The sequence below is a fragment of the Lepidothrix coronata genome, unplaced genomic scaffold (genome assembly GCF_001604755.1).
Source record: "Lepidothrix coronata isolate B3197 unplaced genomic scaffold, Lepidothrix_coronata-1.0 Scaffold61, whole genome shotgun sequence".
NCBI classification, from domain to species: domain Eukaryota; kingdom Metazoa; phylum Chordata; class Aves; order Passeriformes; family Pipridae; genus Lepidothrix; species Lepidothrix coronata.
Genome location: NW_016690241.1, coordinates 84180 through 100422, shown reverse-complemented (window position 1 = coordinate 100422; position 16243 = coordinate 84180). Strand labels below are relative to the sequence as shown.

The 16243-nt window shown below is 40.0% G+C and overlaps 2 protein-coding genes across 21 annotated transcripts in view; both read right to left on the bottom strand.

The window, feature by feature from the left end:
• Positions 1-2182, bottom strand: part of KIF25 (kinesin family member 25) — a 42357-nt gene extending 40175 nt beyond the window's left edge. The window contains exons 1-2 of the mRNA XM_017817437.1: positions 2016-2182; positions 1223-1288 (exon numbers count right to left, since the gene is read on the bottom strand). Coding sequence (XP_017672926.1) covers positions 1223-1288; positions 2016-2090 — 141 coding nt within the window. The 5' untranslated portion in view covers positions 2091-2182. The remainder of the gene's footprint in view (positions 1-1222; positions 1289-2015) is intronic.
• Positions 2183-5976: 3794 nt separating this feature from the next.
• The window catches only part of AFDN (afadin, adherens junction formation factor), an 88503-nt gene continuing 78236 nt past the window's right edge, over positions 5977-16243 (bottom strand). For 8 of the 20 annotated variants that reach the window (XM_017817495.1, XM_017817499.1, XM_017817498.1 and 5 more), the window contains 4 exons: positions 15675-15809; positions 13021-13537; positions 8899-8977; positions 5977-8158 (listed from right to left, as the gene is read on the bottom strand). In XM_017817495.1, the coding sequence (XP_017672984.1) occupies positions 8014-8158; positions 8899-8977; positions 13021-13537; positions 15675-15809 (876 nt within the window). In that variant the 3' untranslated portion in view covers positions 5977-8013. The remainder of the gene's footprint in view (positions 8159-8898; positions 8978-13020; positions 13538-15674; positions 15810-16243) is intronic. The other 12 variants (XM_017817502.1, XM_017817503.1, XM_017817514.1 and 9 more) reach the window with 4 other exon arrangements.

The window sequence follows — 16243 nt, the reverse complement described above, 5'->3', positions numbered from 1 at the left end:
GCCTGAAGAGAAACATTACCACAAGGTTAATTGCAAAGTATTTCCAGAAATCATTTGATATTGTTTCTGACTGGTCCTCATGTGTCTGTAGGTGTTCATACCTTTACCACATTTTTCAATAAAATGAAGCAGTGCTCTATTTGAAAAAGAAGGCTTCATTATCTAATACACAGGCAACTTCTTCCTGCATCTGAAGTACCTTATTGATTAGAATAATTTATTTCTTGTGTTTGTGATGGTAAAAAACAATCAGCTAAAATACTTAAGGCTTTCAGTGAATATTAGAAAGCAGAACAAAAACAATAAAAACATTTTCTCAGAATAAATTACAGTGTTCTTCTGTATACCTAGCAAATTTCATTTCAGCTATACCATCTGCTTCCAGTCAGACTCTGAAAAATGTTAAACCCACTTTTATCCATGGGTGTTAACAAACCCACAGGGAGGGTAAATGGCTTTCCTGAGGTCACAAAACCAGTTAATGTTTCAGCCCAGATTAGAAACTCTTGGCCAACAGTCTGTATCACCACTAATACTCGCAGCTGGCTCTGCTCTAGCAGCATAGACTCTTTACACCTCTGAAATCTTACCCTTGAAGGCCCCAAACATCATCACAGGCAGCTCCTTATTTCAATAATGGTCTAGGTAAACAACCTAAGCTTCTGTAGAAGGATATAAGGAAATGAGGGCATCCAGTTGTTGCTGTGTGCTCTGTGACTCGGTACATGAGCAACACTACCTCATCTTTTCCAGACAAGTGTAACGTTAGTGCTGTGAAGACACACAACTTGGCATCTCTGGTAAGTCTACTCATAATGAAATGTCTTTCCTGCACTCTATGAACAGTCCTCTTCAAAGCATCATCCTAATTGCATCTAAAAAGTGTTCCTGAAAAATCTACTACTGTGTTTTAGCCAAACATATTCCCTGCAAGAAGAAAGCAATATTCCATATTAAACGCTTGCAGAGTCATTCCTTCAGTTCAGTTTTATACATTCAAAACAATAGCAAATATTTAACTTTAAGACAACTTCTAGTTACTTAAACAGTCTGGTACTATGATTTTGAAAAGAAAATAAATGCTGAGCCTTAATCCCTTCATAGATTTCCCCAACTGGTAAAAAGTGCAAAATGCAAAAATAGGAAGGCAGATTTCAGGGTCTTTTTTTTTTTTTTTAAATCTCCTAAGAACTCTTTTTGAAAAAAAATAACTAATAGTCACCTCTGCAAGTTTTAGATGAAGAGCAGCATTTTCAGTTTCCAGGACAACTATTCTTTCTTCTTTGGCCTAAGGAAGAAAACACACCCAAAACCCCACAATAGTAAGAATGAATCACTTATTTAATTGAGATGATAATAAAATGGTAATCAGACTCATTCACTCTGATTAACATTATATCATTATGATAGCTTTCATTATTACATTCCACTGCTTCTCAAACTTCTGGGATCAAAGGACTACCTACTCCCAATCTCCTAATCACAATAATATTTTTATACAAGCTTGTAAAAGTCAGGGTAATCAGTCCGTTATTTCTATCCTTTCTGTCATTTTGCCTGCTTGTGTGGGAATGAACAGGTATACAATTTAAACCCCTCCTGCTTTATGAAACCACCGGTTCTCAGAGAAGTGCAATTTTATTTATTTACACATAACCATGTAAGTTTCCATTTCCAAGGCAGCACTGTCAGAAGCCTTCCATGCTGTGGCGGCCGAACTATTCCTGAGCACAGGTGCCATCTCCCACCAGCGCTGGGCTTGAGGGAAGGCGGGAGAGCCGTTCACTGCTCTGGCACCCCGTTTCTACCCCAGCCCCAGCAGGAGCAGCCTCTCCCCCATACTAGGCGGCCCGACAAGCCCCCCCCCCCCCCACGCTGCCGGACTCAGGCTCCTCGCCTGGAGCCCACTTTTACCGGGAATGGGCAGCATCGGGGAGCGCCGACCGGGACCCCGCGGCACGTGCGGGACTGCAGGCCCCGCCCCCCAACGCCCCAGCCCCGCCCTCGCTCCTCACGCGCAACTGCTGCTCCAGCTGCCGCAGGCGCTGCGCCCACACGGAGCCCGGGTCGAGCCCACGCCGCGGCCGCATCGTCCTCCCCACTCCCGCGCCCAGGCGGAGCAGGAGCTTCCCCGGCTCCGGCTCCAGCGGGGATTTAACCCGGGACGCGGCCGCAGCGGCCAGGCGGCTGCCATGGTGACGGGCCCGCCCCCTTCCCGCGCTGCTATTGGCTGGACCAGCGCCAGCACCGTCCTCAGCACCGCCCCGTCCGTGAGTGGCAGGGCATTCCACCAATCCTCGAGCAGGGAGGGGACGGGGCGGGGCATCGCCGGGCGCCCATGAGGCAGGGCGCCCCCAGCAGGGCGGGTGTGGCGCTACCCTCGCACCAGGCCTGGCTGAACGGGGAGCGGGCTGCTGTCCCTGGGCAGTCCCCTACAGCGACCCATGGGATAAGTGACATCAGAGGTCCATATCCATTATCCCCAGAGGCTGGGGGGGATACTTCTGCCTTCCTGCTGCGTCAGTTGGAATGAGTGACCTCAGAGATCCATATCCATCATCCAGAGAGGCTGGGGGGATCCCACCACCTGCACCAGCTCTTGGGATAAGGGACCTCTGAGGCCAAGGCAGAGAATTGGGGCAGGGAGCGCAGAAACAGAAGGGAAGCCTGGTGCTCCCAAGGCTGGTGTGAGGCTCCCCGGTTCCTGGGCCCAGGGGTGCAAACCTCACACCACCAAAAAGGGCGAGAAGGAGGAGGACAGAGCTGAGAGCTCTGATACTGGCTACAGGATTTCTCCCCGTGAGCAGTTGGTGCTGTGTGCTATGGGCTAAGGCTGCAAAGGCCACAAAGAAGATTAAGGGATATGAACATCTGTTACATGGAGTGTGCTGGGAATTGTGCAGCCTGGAGGATGGGAAAGCTGAAGAGGATCCAGTCAATACATATAGAAACCTATGGGAGAGCATGAACACCACTGCACCACAGGACAGGAGTGTTAGGGTAGTGTGAGGGTGGTCAAACACTAGCACAGGCTGGCCAAAGAGGTTATGGACTTGTCTCCACCCTTAGAGCTACTCAAACCCCAGTTAGACCCAGCTCTGGGCAAGCAGCTGTAGCTGACCTCGCTTTGACACTTGGTGGGATGATGCACCACAGAGGTCTGTTTATTAACTGTGAACACAGCCAGTGTTAGGGCTGGACTTAGGACAAGGACAAAGCCTGTGGGTTCAGCTGGTGTGGGAGTCCTGAGAGGCTGCCCAACACAGGAGCTATTCATCCAGGCTGTGGCTGGGGGTCTAACATGGTGAGGTGAATACATGACGTACAGTAGTAATATTCCTTAGTGCTCTGCTGTATTGCACTGAAAGATTAACATGATCTTGAAAGCAGTCATAATACCATTTGACTATAAAATATGAGAGTATGCCAGAGACAAACATGTCAGCTTCTTGGAAGTGGGAAATAGCACTATTTTTGCACTACAGTTGCTTGGGGAGGTTTAAACCAAAACCAACATGATAATTACAGAAGAATCCAGTTCTGCAAAATAGAGGTCTCAAGTTACTGTCTACTTAACATGGCAAATGTGCAGGCAGCAGAAAATCCAAAGACACAGCAGCGAATCTCTCCATGTTTGGCACAAAGGGGTAGCAATCCTTTACAGCAGAACTCAGATGCAAGCCATCTATCACAGACCAAACCAAACACCCCTGTGCATCTCCATCCACTGCCTTCTGTGATGCTGCAACTTCAACAAGTTGCTATGACCTGTAGCCTCAGTTTAAAAAAAGACCCAGCTGGCTGGTTGCAGTTGGGTTTGGGATGCAAAAGCGTAACTCAGTAGTTTGTCCTTGCAACTAGTTCTGTGTTGGTGGAAAAATGAGAACTAACAAATGGATAAAGGCTAAAAACAGAGTTCAAAAGTGCTGCAATGCTGTGGATGTTACAAGATGCTGGCACTAAGTAAGGCAGACAGGATTTTATCAACATCAGCTATTTTGAGGAGAATAATTTAGTATCTTGGGGAGTGTGACTCACAATTCTTGACAGAGAGCTGTGATTTTTATACGTAATGCTTATCATCCTGCAGCAGCAATCAAGTCAGAACAATGTTATTTTCCAACAAAACTCAGCTTCATCTCAGAAGTGTAATGGTTAATCTCTTCCCTATTGCAGGTTTCATCCACTATTAATGAGATTAAGGATCTTGTTTCTGTAGGTTGTAACAGACAAGACTTAATTTATTATCACTCTGAACTAGTAACCTAAAACTGAGCATCCATAGACTACTCTTATTTAGTCATTTCTCTATGCACCTCTGGAAGGTTGGATAGTACTGAAAACTGTTCCATCTGTATAAAAAAAATAAAAATAAAATCACAGTATGATCTGTGACTCATCATAACAGCAGCAATTATTTTTAGGGATTTTCCTTCTATTTCCAGATTTTAGGAGAAGTTGCTTGATGGGCAAGGAACATAAGTCTGTCAGTGAGATCTAGGCAAGAAACAAACATGAAATCCAGCTATCTTCTGGAAATGCTGCAGCATCAGTTGAAAAAACAGGAGGAAGAGCCAATGTTTTTCCATTCTTATCATCACAATTACTATGTGTGTTTTAAGACTGTTTTTAATGAAGCTCATTTTTTACCACTGTAGTTTTTGATTACTTCTGTTATCTAATTGAATTAGGAGGTAAAGAACAATCTTACACAGTTATCACTGTAAGGGCCATCATCAATTAAAATACCAAGAGCTATGCTGCCAAGGCTGACAACTCATGTTCCTAATGCAAAGCAGATGCTGTTCTGCACTGTTCAATGTCATCACACCAGTGTGCTCGCTGAGCAAACTCAACCTGAACTGGGCAAGGCACAGCCCAAAACTTTTTCCCCACTGATAATGCATTACCACTGCTGCACATCACACACAGTTCTTCCCCCGCAGCCCCTGGACTATTTTGGTCTGGAAATCAACGTTTCTATGACACAGTTCACAGCTGCAATAACTATAGTCTAACCAAATACACCACTTTTTGCTTGTACCAGGTTCTTTGTTCTTGCTTAGACTGAGGGACTCCCATACAGAAGAGCAATGGATCGTTTCCTTTTTCTTCTAGGCTAGACATTCTACATTCAAGTAAGTTCTTTTTCCTTAGGCTATTCATACAGTCAAAAGCTACAGACTCAAAACATGGATAAAAGATTGCCTTCAGCCATCACTTGAGGTCCTGGCAATCGTACTTGCAACATACTAAACAACACTTCCAGCTTTGTGAAGTTCCTTTGTCTCCTTCCCTGTCTTTATACGTGTATCTCAAACTAAAATCCAGATTGTCCTCAATAGTGATTTTGAAAATTCAAGAATGTTAGACCCCACAACTCAAGAGATTAAGGTACTCACCTGGGAGGAAGCATAGATGGCTCTCAATCCAGTGGACATACATCTACAGCAGAAGGCATGTACAGCACTTCACTGAAGCCTGGCTCCCTCCCCAGGCAGTGCTTAAACTGCTCACTCCCATTAACCACAACAATCACAGTGGAGACTGCATGTAATACTATTTACTTTTCCAAAAGAAGCCATGTTCCAGGTTCCTCTTTGTTGTTAGAAAAACAATGTCAGTATACAAATACAGTACGACTAGCCTGCAAAAATGAGCCCCACTGGTATTTACTACTTCAGACATTGTTGGTTAAGCTGTAGAAATCACTTCTTTTAAGTCAGTGCCACGGTATCAAACAACACTAGGCCAAGAAATTCTCCTTTCTGATCCATGAAGATCAGCCTCCTTCATTGATTCTCCATGTAAAATTAATTTGCAGTTTTCATCTACTTACTATGAGACACACCAACTTTGCTTGTAAATTTATTTTAAGAGGACAGGTAAGGCAAAACATACAAATAGCCCCTTTGTTTTAGGATAATGTTGTTAGGAACGCAGAATTAAATAACAAACAGTAGAAAAAACATTTAATGCAAAGTTAAATACAATACAAACTTTATTAAAAATAGGTTGCAAGTGAAATACAGTAGAAATGGGAAACTACAGCAGTTTTGATGTTTTTCATAATAATGCACAGACAAATATGAAAAGCACTTTTACACATATTCACACTTGACCCGAATGCCCAATAGCGGCCAAATCCACTCAACTGAAGGTTATAGGTATTTTTTTGCTAAGCCTTTTTCGGAATCCAGCAGCAACAGTAATTCAGCAACAGCATAAGTTTTTTTCCTTAAGGAAAGCTTGTCACTGTAAGGCTGCTAGTGTTCTCAAGATAAATTGGGAGAGGCTTGCTTTTCCTGATGAACAGACATAGCAAGCATGCAGATCCTTCATTAACACTTTGAACCAGTTTAATCTTCTACTTCATATTTAACAGGTGAAACGGTAAAAGCACACTTTCAAATAAGAAACCTGAAATACGTAAAAAATATTTACACTCCAATTTTCATTAACTTGCATTTATTTATCATACAACTCTTATTAAAAGTGATTTCTTTCCTAAGGCAGTGAAAGTCTACCCCTTTGTATCTGGAAGTGTGCACAATTCCCTAAATATATATTTATAAGAGAACAATATGATACAGGAAAAAAAAAATCATCTAAAGCCAGTAAAGGGCTTTGTCAAATAGAAAATTTATTTGGAATCACAATATATATTGTCTTAACATCACACAATGAGAAAAACTTCGATGAGGTCCTTATTCCCAACATCATCAGCCACATAAGCATAGCTGAAGAAATAGTGGGAGGAAAAAGATTAACAATTTAAAATTAAATAAGGCTATTACAGTGTGAAAAAATAGCTTGAACTGCCAAAAATGTTTTCAGTACAACAGTAACAGGATGTCAGTAAAGCCAGCTAGACTGAAGAAGAGCTCACTAGCACTGCTTCCTCGGCATAAGCAGTGATGGTTCCTTGCCAGCACACCAGCTCTGTTAATGACCTTACTAACATTCCCACTCCCAAACTGCAGTATTCTATCTGATGCTTCATACTTCAGTCTTTTTCTCTAATATGCCAGTTCACATCTCCATAGAACAAAAAATCTATTGCTGAACTGGTAACAGACTTATCAATACGGTTCCATGCCTAATTACCTAATAACTTCTAAATCTGCCTTTGTCAGAAAACATATGTATCCGTTCTGCTCACCTTGAAACTGGAATCATTACTCCTCACCTTTAACATATTACCAACATTTTGGTCCTAGCTGATGGAGGGCCACTAGTGTAGGCTACTATCTATTGCTTATGTAATTTTTAATGAAACAGTTAACCAAAAGTTTTTATCTTCCCATTTTTGAAAGTCTGAAGCACATATAGTAAGGATGCATCAATATACAGACTTTTCCAAAACTACAGATAAACTCATAGGCAACCATTTTAGACCCAACAAATATGTAGGACTAGAAATGTTTTTATTCCAAGGTTCTACCTACAGAATGTGTGTTATTCCAGTACTAAGTAATGGTAAGATCTGTATTGATATGATCATTCTATAAACACCATACAGTATGTCAAACTTGCATATGAAGTCTCAAATTTAAGGTGGCCCAAATATTGGCTTCTTATCAAACAACCTAAAATACTAATTTTCTAGTGCACAGCTTAGTTTAGGCAGTTCAAGCTATTCTCACTCTCTCTGCTCAGCAGCTAAAACAAAAGTGTGTCTGTAAAACACCAGGAAACAGAACTTGACAAGTGCTACTTGGTCTGGTGCACAAGAACTTAACCCCCAAAACAGAAAAGAAAAAGTTACCTTCACGTGATTCATATCTTTAAAATTTTACAGTGCTTTCATTGTATAAGCCACAAGCTCCTGGCAAAGTAATCAGTTTTCTTGCTATTGCAACATCTCTAAATCTTAATTAACAGTCTTAGATATAGAGGAATCATAGTCACTCCTTTCAGAAAACATTCATTTTCTGTTCATTAGTAGTGTGCCCCCCATCTCAATCCCTCAATTTGGAGATCTTCTGTTACATCTGATAAGGTGCTTTAATCTTATTTTGTGTTCAACTCATTTTCCAGTTCCATAAGTTTCCTAGAAGCTTTTACTTTATTAGATACATCCTGACCCTGTGAAAAAAGTCGCTGGCGTTCCCTGAACGTCAAGTTTTCTGGTGCTCCAGGTAAATCTGCATCTTGACTGGAAAGGAAAAAAAAAATACTTTTTTAAATTCTGATCTCCAATACCCTTAAACATAATAATTCTTAATTTCATGTATTGACTGATAGCTTCTTTGACTACAGCAAGAGTCTCCACTCTGTGTTCTGCAAGGTTTTGTTCCCCACACATACCTTTAATTGTGCTACCACTTAAGACAAATTTATAGCTTGTGACCATTTCTTGCATCTTAAAATGAATGGAAATGCCTGCCAATTTTCAAAGTGAAGGCAGGTATAAACTAAGGTTCTGTCTATATTAGCACAGCATTGCTGCTCTGGCTAAATTAGCAAGCTTTTCTATGGTGGCATAGGTCTAAGAAAAAGCACTGGAAGACAAAGCATATCTTCAGTATGCTGTATGGTAAAGCTTGTATGAGACATATATACAGCTTGCATTATTGACACTTATTACAAGTTTGGTAAGAATCCCACTTGAGAGGTTCTGTTCAGAGTCATAAATACACATAAAACAGTTGCTGCTGTTAGTTTACGTAGATCATTTGGTTTAGTTAGCTGTAGTGTCAAAATTTGCTGCTGTTCAGCAGTGCTTCAGGTCACCTGGGGACTTGTGGAGAACTTAGCTGTGGTTTATAGTAACCCATGATAGAGCCAACTGCAGAACTAATGATTAGCCCACGGAGATACAACAACAGCAACAGAAAATACTGCAGAATTTAGCCAAGTCAGGCGTATACAAGTTCATGGAGTTCTGTATGTCACCTTTTAGATCTTTTGTCTCTTGGATCCCGATAACCTTCCCCAGCAGCTGCTCCTGTAGATCCAGTGTATGAATTTATTCCTTATGCAAAAGAAAAAGTACGTTGAAGGATTTCAGTTACAACACAAAAGTTTTATACTGCATTCTTCAAAAGGTGCAGTGCTTCTTTCAAGAAATAATCTCAAAATAGAATCAGAAATAAATTTAGAGGGTCGTCTGACTTCTAGAATATTTAAAACCAGTACTACCAAATTCCATCCCCCTCAAAACTGCTTAATTTTTTTATTCCTAATTTTAAATCAGAACCCATTTTGTTTAGATTATCCAGCACACACCAAATCATTGTCTTTATCTTATTATGGCTTATCTGTAAGACAGACATTACAAGTTGTTCAAGGAGATCGATGGAAAGAGCAACACACTTCGTTATCCTATGACAAGCTCCACAGGAAATAAGTTAGCTGCAGCTGCTCTCTTTCAAAAGCTGAAAGATTAGTATATATCATGTTTGCAGTTCAGTAGTCAGAATTTTATTTTCAGTTTAGTCTAAGTGAACTGTACTACTCAGAAGATGCCCCCTCTCCCCTGCACTTAAATTTCAAGCAACTATCTTGCAGCACTGCACCTTTAGGTTGATATAACACAACAGGTTTTATACATTTTATTAATTCTTTCTAAAGGCCACAAGACAAAACCTTTTATTTCCAATCAAAAATTTCAATTATTTAATTTATATTTAAGACCATATTGTCTTAATAACTGTCAAGAAAAGAGTAAAAATGAGTGTCAGCACACGACTCAGATTTGTCTTTAGATAGTTCTGGTATCAATATTGTACATGTTATGTCTTGTGAACCTTCTTTGGTACAAAAGGAAATGTTTGCTTCTTCCACTGGTATATACAACTTCTCATAAATATTCAGTAAGAGACATATGGTAGTGGAACACACAGGCAAATTTAGTTAGTGTTCTCTAGGCTAAATTTTTTCCACCAAAAATTTGTAGCGGATCAAATCACACTGGGTATGTCAGGCATATGAAGATTTTTTTTTTTGCTCTCAGACATGAGTCTTAAATCAATGTAAGTACTACCCTTCCCTGCTTTAGAAAGTCTGGATCCACATGCTGTGGTTCAGAGTTTCATTTGCATTAGGATAATAGTTTTCATCTGAGTGTTGGCTTTTTCCTTGATTAGTTAAGGGACCCAATGGTCTTAAGAAACCCAGTGGAAGAAGGCAAGAGAGCAAAATTTGCAGAAGCGTGGTTTACTAGAGTTAACACTCAGAACAGGAAAGAGCTGTAAAGGACAGGAATGTAACAGAGTCAGCAAGATGGGAGATGGTAAACTGCACAGTGAATTCTGCATTTTGTGCAAACGGCTTTGTACGTTACGCAGGCAGTCTTCATAGAAGCTTGAGCAATCAGGTGAAGTTAACCTGTTCTCATGGCTATTTTAAAAATTATGAAATAAGAGTATTCAGAATTAGTTGTATGGTTTATGAATTAGGCTATTAAAGGCGAAGCATCGTATTACAATATTCCTTAATTGTTACCAAAACCCTAACCAAATCTTTGTGGATTGTCCTTTCGATTGTTTTCCAGGAAAAACAAATGTGCGCACACAATACCACTGAACATTTCACTTTCATGAGATTCATTTTTCAATTAAAATTAACAGGGAGCAGCATTGGGAAATGCAATTATATATGAAATGGTACTCTGGGTTGTGGATGATGGGAGGCAAGGAAAGTGGTGGTAACAACTAGTGACTGATGGTTCTAGGGTTGCTTAATTCATTACATGTCTTCTAAGTGCCAAATAAGGAAGGGAAGCAAGGCCCTTTGGAAGCCTATGTGATGGAAGGCACATTTTACTCTACTATAATTGTTTTCAAGTAAGAACTTCTAAAAAAAAAGAAAGTCCTTTGAAAGAACAAAAATTCAGTACAGATATACAGGACCAAAGTTTCATGTCAGAAGCCCGCCATTTCAGAATATTCCTAAGAGCAAGTTGACAACATAGATAGTTATAGTGATTGAAGATAATTTTTTCCACTATTCCCTGTCTTTAATCTTATTTTAGCCCACTAATTCTCTGCGATATCCAGTGTTCCATAGCTAGAGTCCTTCTGATACAAAACTGGCTGTGGGTTTTTCAGTGGCTTCACGTGCAGGGTAGGTATAATGGAACTACTTGCATTATAATGGTAGCACATAGCAGGTAGTGTCCAGTGTGTCTGCTTATACTCAGTCTAACAAAAACACACGGAAAAGCTAAAACCTTCCCTCATCTTCCTTTAAGATTTGGAACCTATGACAGAGCCAGACAGGAGTGACAGATGGGCTTGCAAGACCCACAGACATTACTACATCTTGAGATCTCACAGGCAACACCAAGGTAAATAACGAGGCTTTTTTTTCTACCTATAAATGAGAATTAGTGTGGATACTTTTTTTTTTACACAACTTCGGTGCTGTACTGACTCCAAATAGTGGAACTACTAAGCATCGAGTACATCAGTGGGACAGTACTTTTAAGTGAGCTAAACTAATGACACTTCAGCAATACTAAAACTACGCAATACTGTTCAGAGCTTCCCTTTGACACTTCCCTTTGGAAGCAGTCCAAATGTAGCAGAAGCCAATTTGCCCTGCAAAGGAAAGGATGTCTTGCTGGAAAATGATGGCTTGAGCCTCAACTGAAAATGAGGCAGACAGGAAGCTCAGTGGCTTCATACATATCCTAAATCAGATTCGTATACTACTGCAGCTGGATTAGAAGTGCTTCTGAGAGATGGAAGCAATTTGGAGGCTCATATTCTCCCTGTGACCAGGGCACACCTCTGAATAAAGCAGTAAGTGATTTTCCTAATTCATCAGGTAGTCAAAAAAGTGATGAGGGATATAACCATATTGTAGGCTTCCACCTGTGTAACTGAAACTTGAATCCAGCAAAAAAGTTATCCATTCTGCTAGAAGCCAGCCTAAACATTTTCCCCTGCGATCTCACGTGACTTGGTACTCTTTTCATTTTAGAAAAATGACTTGCTCAGCTGGAGTTGGTTGTCAGGCACTTGTTTACTTCCAGCATAAGTAAAAAGAATGAACTAGGGCAATAGAAGAAAATAAATGTAGGAAAAACTGCCAGCAGATGCTGCTGTTTAAAGACAAAGTATTGTATCAATAAGCTGCAAGTTTATTAGAGTGAGATATACTCAAAGAGTCAAGTATATTAAGATTCCTCCTATACAGCAGCAGTTTAAAAAAATTTAGCATGGAACTTTGGACTGGATTAGCTTTGACTTCATCGGTTGTAGCTAAACTAGTACTCTGCAGATAAAATATGGTGCTGAGTTACTAGCAACTAGAGCTCTTCTTGAAATTAAACTCCATTATGGTTGGCCACTTGGAGTTACAAAAGAAACAAGATGAGGAGACAAACACAGAGGTGAAGAAGGGATGGGAAGGAGTAAAGCAACAAGTGCTAAGATGAAACTTAGATCTTTGCCTCTCTGCAAGGAACTGCACTTAAAAAAACAGAACTACAGGAATAGTGCCTAATACATGAAACTAACTGCATGTCCTTTATGTCTCTTGGTGCTTGTGTGTTTCAGAACTACATCTACAAAGGTAATTTTTAAAGCCATTTGCACACACGATTAAAAGAGAGTACCCTGGTACCAACAACGAAGCAGAGGATAAGCTCTGTCCATGAACCCATTAGGAGAGGTTTCCTGTGTTCAAGAAAGGTGCACTTCCAGATGCCCTGAGTAAACAGTGGTCATTCATACAAAACAAATCACTGAAAGATACAGAGTGAAAGCCAAGACCAACAGTACTTTGAATTGGTTGAGTAGCAGTTAAAATAATTTCTGATTCATTGTATGAAAGATGGAATTTTTGGTTTTGAAAAGTTTGGGTAAAGAGGAAGAAAATTTGAGAGATCAAAATAATTAAAAATTGGAGGATTCATATTAATACCAGGATTTAAGTTAGATCACCAGTGTGAAAACAGTGATTAAGTGGGGGGGAGGGGAAATCACAAAATAAGCGATTCAATCTAGAGCACCAGAGTTGAAAACACAAGGATAGTTCTGTAGAGACGATTGATTTCATTGTGTCTACCTTTAGAGCTGCTGGAATGGATGAAACTCGGTTTGTTGGATGGGGGTGGGGGCTGGGTTTTTTTGGCAGTAGTACTGTTGGCATTGACTGGAGATGACTGGAATGAGTTGGAAAGAAAGATGCCATCTGAAACTGGGCGAGGCTGGCGGGAGGGCTGCTGTTGCTTAAGGGTGGCAGGAGGAAAGTCACCATAAGATTTTCTTGTGCTGGAGTACTTATCCTGACCTGCTAGATTGGAATCCTCCTCCTCCTCATCATCATCATTGTATGCAACAAACTTGGCAGTATAAATCGTGTCAGGGGAGAGGACCTGTGTTTTGAGGTAAGAGGTGTTTCGCTGAGGTGGGGGAGGAGGAGCGTTAGATGAAGGGGTTGGGGATGGGAGTTCATATTCCCGTGGAAGTGGAGGTCTGTACAGACCAGGCTCATCAGGTTCCAGCAATCTTCGTTCAGCTTCATCATGCTGCCTGCGCCTTTCAGCCTCTAAGCGACTGTAATATTCCTCTTCCTGTCGCCTCTGTAAGCCCAGAGGAAACAGAAACACACTGGTCAGACATTTCAGTCTAAGAGAGATTTAAGCTTTCCATCACTGAGCTACAAACATCTCATGTAAATATTTTATTTTTTTTTTGGTCTCCTTTTCTGGCAGTGAACAAAGAAGGACATCTATATGGATTTGTATAAAGAATATTTACTACTATGAAAAAAACTGGCACTCATGCCTGTGGTCACTAAGGCAACTGCCTGTGTGAACTAAGGGCAATTACAGCATTTATTACTCAGAACGTAACTACAGTTAATAAGGTGCAGATTTACTACAGCTGTAAAGAATCTGTGGGAGAGGAAAATAACTAAAATTAACTACCATCTTAAAAAAGGAACTTTGTAATTTTGCTTCATGCTTATACAATGTAAGTTAATCAACAGAGCCTTGGAATAGATGACTCCTGACAACACTTCTGGTATAAATATCAGGAGAACTACTTTCATGCAGAAATCAAATTACAAAGAACTTTTCCAAAACAGACATCAAATGAATATTTTAAAAAAACGTTTGGAACAGAAACTATGCTAATGATATTTATAAAAGGCTACTGACCATTTAGAAGGCCTTGAAATATCTTTTATATATTTTTGACTTTAAAAGTTTATTCTTTAACTAAATAACATTTAACTTTATTCAGCTCTTGTCTAAGACACACGGTAAATTAATACAAGAGTTTATTCAGTAGTTCGGTAACGAATGAAAATGTGTATTTGGGAACTGTATGTTACCAAACCCCTTGTGTATAACCATAGTAAGCTTCTGCTGGGAATATATGACATTTTGAACAACCACCATATTTTTAATCCACATGTTTAAAGAAATCCACCTTATCTACTTATCTGTCCACTACTGAGTCAGTTATCCTGAAAAAGATCATAAATCTGGTCTTGTTCATGTAGAGTAAAGAATGAAACTCATCCTCTTGTACTATTCTCTAAAACCATTGTACTGATGGTAGGTACCAAGTTCCAAGTTTGTAAATGTGCAAATATCTCACACAAGATCTGTCAGTGAAAACCCTTTCAAGTGTGTGATCCAAATATCATTTGCTTGCATTATCATCAGAAATTAAGAAAGCCTTGGTTGTTTTTTCTTGGTTGCCTTTTTTTTTTTTAAGCTTCCTACAGTATACTTTTAAATACTTTTCTCAGTCCAGATACACCTTCCTCACTTCTCATCCATTTGCAACCAAAGCTTAGCTCTCTTCTACTCATCAATCCATGCTGCTTATGAGAAACAATTTAACAAAGAATGAAAATAATGTAACAAAAAAAATTAATAAAGTTAATACATCTAAGGTTGGTCACTGGGGTTTTTTTAAAATATATTTGCTCAATCTTCCAAGATGACCACCAACACTACAAGATAGCTTTCTTTCTTCTTTCTGAAGTCAGTGTTACTAACAGGCAATCTGAAGGGAAGTAACTGCTCATTCTATAGGAACAAGAGGATCTTAAACACGCTAAAAGCCAAATGAACTGCTTCGTCTTCTAGTTTTGATCAATAAAGCTTCTCATGTATAATGTTCTGAACAAACTGACAATCCTGAACTTTTACAATCTGTTTGACTGCACAGTGACTTATCCGCTGAAATTATTTATTTGCTTTCTAGAAATTAATTCTCTTCCTCCAATAGTTCAAACATAAAAACAATTTGGAATACTCATTACCACTCCACTGTATTTCATATTTCTCTTTGTATTTTAAAAATACTGAAAAAATATTTAAGTGCCATCTCTGAGATATAGCAAAACCCAATACCACTAACTCATCCATTATATTAAAGAAGGTACACAAGTCATGCTGGGGGACTGAAGGAGAACAGGAGGGAACTGACTTCTTCCATAACTTTCAGAAAGGCTATGAAGGCAAGTCCTTGCCACTGCTAAAAACCTTCGGACGATAAGCCTACTACCGCAATACCAGTCAACTCCAGCCAGCAGGAACGGGCTATTAATTTAATTACTTCTTGGTTTATACTGGAAAAAAGGAAGCCTTGGGTCACTGGGCTACTGTGTTTAACCCCTGCTGACCCAACACTGAGCTGTCCCTGGCTAGGAAGAGAAAAGGCCTGCAAGAATCCCTGCAGCACTTGGAATACCACAACCTTTTCTTCAGCCTCTCTCCTGGTCCGCTCCTCCTCTTGCTGTCGTCGCTCTTCTTCCTGCCTGGCCCTGTCTTCTGCTTCTCGTTTCCTCATTTCTTCCAATTGCTGCTGCCGTCTGCGTTCTTCATCCTGTAACTAACAGAGACACATCTTTAATTTTCTGCCACTCATGTGGGCAAGATGAGTCAAAAAAATGTAACCAAGTACTGGCATCTAAAAATAACTCATTCAGTAGAAAGTGGTATACTACAGATTTCCAGCTGTTAAGAGTATGCTTTGTTACATTCATTTTCCTAAAATCCCTAAGGAAAAAAAAAAAAAAAGACAGAGGTACAAAGAAGTAAATACATAAAAGCACAAAGTACACAGGGAGACATTTATATATATGGACCCCTAGCAGAAGACTGAGGTGACTCACGTTCCAGACAGCTTCAGCAACCATAGTCTCATAGGTACAGTAAAGTGAAATTAAATACTTGGAACCAACAGTCCACAGCTCCAGCAGTCAATTGTTTTTTTCATTCTGGATTAGTATTTAAGCACCGGAAAATCATGACTCATTAGTCAAA